At 41.5% G+C, this 7970-nt stretch overlaps 1 protein-coding gene across 1 annotated transcript; it reads right to left on the bottom strand.

Annotated features, from left to right (window-relative positions):
* Positions 1-5937: 5937 nt before the first annotated feature.
* On the bottom strand, positions 5938-6992 carry LOC113328070 (F-box/kelch-repeat protein At3g06240-like). The gene is made up of 2 exons (XM_026575162.1): positions 6982-6992; positions 5938-6793 (listed from the first exon to the last, which is right to left on the bottom strand). Exons 1-2 carry the CDS (start codon positions 6990-6992, stop codon positions 5938-5940), a joined length of 867 nt encoding a protein of 288 aa, XP_026430947.1.
* Between the last annotated feature and the right edge of the window lie 978 nt (positions 6993-7970).

The raw sequence follows: 7970 nt of genomic DNA on the forward strand, positions 1-7970 counted from the left end.
CAACATTTGTGCCATCTTGACGGATGGCCAAGGACTTAATGTATCGCCGAGGAATTTGGAGAGGGTGTGCTCTCCCCTTGTGTATGTTGTGCCCGGATGAGGTGGACATCTTTGTGCGAGGCAAGGGTTGTAACTCGAGTAACTGTCCAATAAGGATAGTAAGGCGCCCGATGATGCAGCGTCTATAATCCAATCAATAGCCAATTTTTGGGGAGAGTTTTCCATGAGTCCTGTTGATGATTGTTGTTGCCAAATGGTGGCTGTAGCATGATGTGTCGTGATCTTGGCTGGGTTAACTCCTTAAAAGTTGCTCGTTGGTTGTGGACCAACATTCTCCGCTCCAGGTTGATTCCTGTGTGATACTCTCCATGACGTTTCTTAGGTGTGCCTCCGACCTTGTTATGAGGACGAGGTTCGATTTTTCCCTCATCGGGGAGGTTCTGTGATTGCTATAAGGGTCGTATGGTCGGTCCCGAGGTTATGGAGTTGCATGAAGTTGAGGCGTCAGACAAGCGTGTTGGTGCATCATTTATTTCAATGTAATCATGGGCTTCAATCGAGTTATTAATACTTCTAACCCTCCTCGCCTGTGTTTTTGGAGAGTTTACTTTGTTCTCGCCGTTTTGGACGTCCATCTTGTAGCAATGCTTTGCTTCGTCAGAGTCTCCAATAATTTCTGCCACTCCATCAAGCGTGGGAAATCTTAGCCTTTGATGGTAAGTTGAGGCTACTCCTTTGATTTCGTGGACCCAGGATCGTCCGACAATGGCTGTGTAGGGTGAAAAGACATCTACCACACAGAAAGTGGTTAAGGTAAGGATTCTTCCAACCCAAATTTCTAATGTTATTTCTCCTCTTGGACGGGTTAATGACCAGTTGAAGCCAAATATGTTGTAAGTCGAGGGTATGAGGCACTCGTATTTGAGGCCCATTTGTTTAAATATTTCATAGAATAAGATTTCGACATAACTACCACCATCGATCAAAATTTTGGCATTTCCCAGGGTAGTGTTTTAGTCTTCGCTTCCTCGCCATCGTGTTCGGGGAGTGCGATGGCCATCGTGACCACTAGTGGGTCTTATGGTTTTGTCCTCCTTCTGGTGCCTCCGAGGCTGAAAAGCTTATGGGTACCCTCATCCAATATTCTATTGGGGGTTCTCTGGTTACGCTGAAAACTTCATCACCTTTAAAGTATCGTTTGTGGATTCTTCCGGTAATATTTCCCTCTCGTACGAGGGTGGTTATTTCCGAGTGTGAAATGGTATTGCATCCCAAATATTGTTCCTCTCGAGGGATCTCCACACGATGTACGGGTGCCCCAGTGGTGGGTGGTGTTGTTGGTTGTGCAATGTATTATTGGAGTTTTCCCTCATTGATCATATCTTGCAATGCCTTTTTTAAGTCCCTACACGAGTCTGTCGTGTGGCTATGAAATTGGTGGAATTCACAGAACTCAGTCCTATTTTTAGTTCGTTCTGGTTGCTGACCTTTATTCCATGGATAAGTGATTTTATGTTGTCCGCCGATCTTCTTGAGGATCTCGGATATGGGGGTATTCTATATTGTATAAACTGGGTCAATGAACTTTCCCTTCTTCTGTTGGGCCTGATCTCTTCCTTTTCATCCTCCAGTTCGATGCTTGTCGAACTGGGTTGACCCATTGTTGGATCGCCCTGCTCCTTGGGCTGGCACTGGTGGGTTCTGTGGTTCTACCACGTTTGCTCCTCTACTAGTTCCTCTTTCCACCTTATCATAAGTTCCATCCTGGAGTTCCTCCAAGGCTATGTAGTCCTCTTGGATTTTTCTTAATTTGTCCAAGATTTTTGGCATGGCTTCATACATGCGGAAAAAAAGAGGCTCAGAGTTTTCTCCATTGTGTCACCAGGGAACAAAGCGACCCGTTCGACCCTCTAGATATTTGAAACAACGCATCAACTTCTGGTCGGATTCGACTGTTATGAATATATGTTTCTAAAAACAGCTCGGATAGATGAGAAAACGACTTGACTGAGCCTTTGGGTAGATTATTGTACCATAACAAGGCTTCATCTCTTAGACTAGCCGGAAAAAATTTACACAACACCACATCGTAGTGGTCCCATTGGGTCAGTGTCATATGATAAGTCCTAAGGTGCTCAATAGCATCTCATGTTCCTGTGAACGGGGGTGTGAACACAGGTAAGGAGCACTTCCTTGGGAATGACAATCTTAATATATTTTCGGATAAGGGAGATTGTCCTGCTTCTTGCATGACCACTGCCAATTTCTTGTTCTCCTGCTTTCCTGTAACGTCTCTATACATTTCCTCGAGTCGGTTGAATCGCGCTTGGAGTTCGTCCTCATCTCGCCTAGTTTCGGCCTTCTTTATCCTTTCCAGAGCTCTCTCGGGCGAGAAAGATGGTTCATGGGGGCGAAGCCTTGATCGCTCTGAGTCCTCGTACGATTGTTCGACGTATGACACAATCTTAGAGCGAGTTGACCTCAAATTATCCCCTCACTTTGGGTTTGTGGCTGCGAGATTCTCGGTCTCGCAGTCAACATTTACTTCGTTGATTCGGTTCTTGTTTCGTCTGTGTTTGGGATCAACGTCTGATGACCCTTCGGATAGGCTACCCTCGTGTTCGGGCACACCTCTACTTCCCTTAGGAAATCGATCTGTTGTTTCCTCGTTCGAGGTGTTAGGGATGTTAATTTGTTCGTCGTCTTGCAGATGCTCGAAAGGGTTTTCTTCCTCCGGGATTTCTTCAATGGTGGTGAGTGGTACCTTCTTTATTAATTTGCGTTTTAACCTGCGGTTTCTCCGTTCTAGATTTCTATTGTGCCTTTCTAAGTTCATCATTCTCTTATCCTGAGCCTCTTGGGTTCTCAGGATGGCTGCAATTGCAGCATTAGCATCGACGAGGTATGAAGGGTTGTCCTTCTTGACCTCACCATTTGTTGCTTGTCTCGGCAAGCAGCTCAACCCTTTTGGCTGACTAAGACGAATATCGTCACGCTTCTCGAAGGGGTTTCCCTCGCCTTCGGATCTAGAATTATCAGTTAGTCCTTCCCGATATCGGTCATCGGGTTGTCCCTCGCCTGGGATCAAAGGATCGCCTGGCTCCATATCGTCGAGTCCTTCTGTTTGGGATCCACCATTTTCTCCTTGGCTCGCACGAGTAGATCGTCGCGTCCCCATTACCTTCCCTGCAACATATGCAATAATACTTAATTTGTCTTTTCTTTTAGAAAAGTGGGACCCTATATTTGCAGGTCACATGCAATTACTAAGTCATAATTTAGATTGGAAAGTTCAGTACAGGAAGACTTTGCAGTAGATTTTGGAGACATGTGAAAATGTCAAAACATCCCTGTTTGCATGAGGTGTTGATGATGGAGAAAAGGTGTTTTTCCGGTCCTCTTTTTTCGAGGAAATATCTCCCTCAACACGCCATACCCCTATAGGGAAAGAATCTAATTATGACGATTGAGTACGTTTTCCCATTCTAGGAAATATATCTCTTCATCTTTTAACTTATGACATCAAAAAAAATTTTGAGTTCGATGACTGATTATATACTCATTAATTCCTCCCCTTGAATTAAATTCAAATTATTAAGAAGGAAATTCCGAGATTATGGCGAGTTTGATGATGAACATCAAGAAAAGTTTGTCTTTTTCAACTCTCATAAGGTGATTGCTTCCTTATGTAGTCTACTGACTAGCATCTCTTTCCAACTCTTTCATGGAGGAGATCGTTTGAGCACTGTAGCATTTAGAACTCCATGTTTACTCCGATATACAACTCTCCTGAGCTACTTGAGGAAAACTTTGAAAATCTTGAAAATAACAAGAAATCTTAAATAAAATTAGTGAAAAAACGTAGATCTGTTGATCTTGAGGTTCTCCTAGACTTCTTAGATCGTGAAGATCATTTTTGAGTCCGAGCTCTACTCATTCATCTCAACAGAAATCTACTTTGTAGTGTGAAAACACTTCTCTTACAGAGATTATGAAAGCAATATAGAGTTGTTGTTAGGGAGGTAGATTAGATCTTCATACCTCCCTGTTTCTAGCGCCAAAATGTAGCTGCATATTTTATGACTACTACACCCAAGTAAGATTTAAGACTAAAAACTACTTAAACATACAAGATTCATCATGAACAAGATGTAAATAGCATGAAATGTAAAGATTAACACAAGCATATAACGTGGCTCGGCATGAAGACTTACGTCCACGGAGAAGAAGATGTTTTATTATTGATTATAAGGTCTTACCTTTGAAAGTGTTACAGAACTCTTCTAGATTTCTCACTTTCTCTCTATCTAAGTCTCTCTCAGGAATTCTCTGTAGAAAAACCATCTAAGATTACATAAGTTTTCCACCTCCTGGTACATGGACTGGTATTTATAGATAGAATAAACTCGTAGTCGCTTGATCATCCGAGTTGGGTGAGCTGTCATCCATCGTCCTGGCTCCCTCGGACTCGTTCTATACCGTCCCTCGCGATGGCATACTTGGTCCTCCCTCCGAGTTGTCTTGCTCTCCCTTGGATCGTGTTTCCTTTCTGTGGAGAACCTCGTGCTCCATCGCGGGTCGTAGTATAGATCGTCCGAGTCTTCTGTCACGATGCCCAACTACCCAGGTCCTGTTCTTATCCTTCATTAAATGCGGTCTTGCTTTTTAGACTTGACCGTCTGAGCAGATTAGACCTTTACATACACGCGTCATTCATGTGGCGCTTGTGCAATTGCCTCGACTGAGACAAATCCTTCTCTCTCGACGAATGATTCGGTGCTTCCACCTCCTCATCTTATCATGTATTCATCCCTTGGGATGTCGACACGTGGCCATCTGGTATTTTACCCACACAAATATATTTCATCTGCCAACAACTTGTACGAGTTTACAGGTAAGACTGCAACATAAGACTAGGAAATTTACATGACTAAGTTATAGTACAAGACTAGGACTTTACAACAAAATACAGCTGGTATACAGGAACGAACTTGGACTCGGCTTTATGTGGACTTGAAGGTAGCTTCATGTGCTGATTTTGTGTGTTGTAGCAGAATATTCAACAAATAACCATAGACAGAAATAGCAGAGGTTGAATCAGGACATAAGTCAGTCTGGTCACATTAGCATTAGCAGTCAAATCTAAGGCTCTGGATGGACTGGAGAACACCACTAATGACATTCTCAACATTCACTTTATAACCATCATTTTGCATAATTGCATCATATTTTTAGCCAACACGATTTCGCCTTCTCATTGAATCTCCATTCCATGGCCCCGTTTCTATTAGCAAAATTAGAGACTGGCCATACTTTGTTCTGAGATATTTTAGTAACAAATTCAGGTATTTCTCCTATAATTAGATGAGATGGAAGAAGATTTTTTTTCGAATGTAAACGTTGTATTAAAGAGAAGAAAAACCAAAAACAAGTACAGAGTTCAAACCAAATCTCCACAGAGGAGGAATGACTACTGCAAACCAATTACAAGCATATACAGTTCAAACCAAAAAGATGGAAGACAAAATGATAAGACTGGACCCCAGAAACCCCTATGCAGAAGTGAAACAAATGCCTGGAAAACATCTTCAGCAAATTGCAGAGAAGAAGAGCCTGTAACAGCTTGAAAAAAGCTTCAGAATCCATTGCAGGTTGCAGGCTGCAGGCTGCAGGCGCAGACTTTTCTTGTTTCATGCAAACAGCAACAAGTTGCAGGCGACGATATCAGAGAATTAACCAGAGATGGAAGAAGTTGAGACAAAAACAATAAACGTATGTACGCTCAACAATTAGATAGACAGAAAAAAATATAGAAACGTCTAGAAAACCTTGGAATGTAATTTAAGTGAAGAGTTTTAACTAAATATACCACCAAAAGATACAATGGTCTTGCATCACAAAATTAAAATAGGCATATGAGAAGGATCATAATGCTGATCACCTGAGTCTGAAACGTGTTGTATCAATTTCCTCATCCAGAGCAACTAGGTCCAACTCATCAATAACATCATCCCATGGGGTGCGAACCCTGTGTGGACGAGCCTTGTACCTCTTTGAATTTTCTCCCAAAGCTTCCAATGATGCAAGGGTATTTACGTGAGCAATTACTTCAATATGTCTGAAATAATCGGTTGATGCTTCGTTGGAAATCATCCTCAAAGATGTTGATCTCATGTCATAACAATATAGCATAGATTCAGCATATAAAAATATAATTTCTCCATTCTTTGTAAATAAAATAGGCTGAAAGTTCCTTTTACGAGAACCCATTACTACGGCTTCGTAATCTATGTACTCCATGCGCCAGGTCTCCTCCAAGTCGCTAAAGAACCAGATTTCCAAACGTAATTTATCCATATGAAGACACAAATGCCTCCCAAGTGCTGCAAGACCACACATATCTCCCCTCTGACGGTTTTGCATACAAGGTGTGACAGATAGCAACCGAAACTCCTCCTTAGCTAAGTCAAAGGCCACAACTTTGTTGTACGCAGTCCAATAAATGGCATCATTTGCATACATACCCGTACCTTTCCTCATCGTATTCAGTCGATAGGAAATTTTACCTATCCCTCTCCACCCACAACCACTGCCAAGTGCGTATACTTCGACATTGCCTTCCTTATACTCGAGGTAATGGATTCTAACAACCTTGTACTCATTGGTTGACCTAACATACCCGAATCCACTTGCTGTATTAGAATGCATGTTAACCTCTCCCTCCTCTATACGAAAAAGATCAGGATCGATGTCTTCCTTCTTTACAATTAGTTCAGCAAGATACACGTATTCTCTGGTAAGGGGATTACAAATTTAAATGGGGTCTATAACTAAATGGTGGGGTTGAAATGCACAAACCAAGCCATTGCGTGAGCCAACTAAGTGATTATGTAAAAAATTATTGTGCATAGGAGGATGACAGATCCTTTTCAGATTTTGATTATAAATGTATTTCTCATCAATGCTAATCCTATCACTTACTTGTCCTCCATGCAAAAGTAGAGTTATCAACTCATCAGGATCGTCAGTGCGACAAGCTAAAAAGAGACATGAGCAGCTAGATTATCATTGCCATCGTCGCCACAATAGAGATGGTTAAGCAGGCAGCTGAGGTGCATATTAGTAAAGTTACTGTCCCTAATGAGAGTTACCCATCTTTTACAAACTAATTTGCACTCTAAAACAGATTCAGTTGGTAACCGAGAAACGATTTCTAGTATGATATCCGAAGGAAGAGACTCCATAGATCCTCCTAACAACACAAATCAAAAACCAAAAAATTTGATGAATAGTAATTTCAGCGGAATTGCTAAATTGAGTTGAGACAATCTCGAGTGATTTGAGTGATCAAGGAAATCTAGTTTCAAATGATTCTTCTTTTCTACAGTGCTAGACCTTAATGTTGCTTCAATAATTCTGTAAGTACTGGTACTAAGAAAAGCAAATCATCTAGTTTTGCAATCATCTGATAACTAGGAAAACCAAATCCCTAATAAGAGACAGACAAAACAAAACAAAACGTTAAATTAAATCGATGCTAAAATTGAATGTTACATGTGATTTCGGAGAACGTTATCAAAAATTGCTACCGAAGGAGAAAGTCAGTTGAGAAGAGGGCAAAACAGCATTGACTTGATTTTGGGGATTTTTATGTTTTTCTTTGGTGTACTCGTTGTTAGACCATTTTCCCTAGACTAGGGCTCTCTCCCTTAAAACCCATTTCCTATTTTCCGAAAAAAAGAGGCCTTTAAATCTTTTTTTTTTTCAAATCAACGACATACTATTACATTAATTCCTCATGGGTAACCTAGTCGGGGGTTGAGATTGTGTCACAAGGGAGGCAAACTAACGCTACCTTCCATGTTAATTCCTGCAATATTATGCCATTGGGGACTCGAACCTGGGACCTACTTGAACGCATTAAACTTTGAGGAACGAAGATGACCAGTTGAGCTAAGGCCTCGTTCTTA

Source organism: Papaver somniferum, unplaced genomic scaffold (assembly GCF_003573695.1).
Source record: "Papaver somniferum cultivar HN1 unplaced genomic scaffold, ASM357369v1 unplaced-scaffold_107, whole genome shotgun sequence".
Taxonomy (NCBI): domain Eukaryota; kingdom Viridiplantae; phylum Streptophyta; class Magnoliopsida; order Ranunculales; family Papaveraceae; genus Papaver; species Papaver somniferum.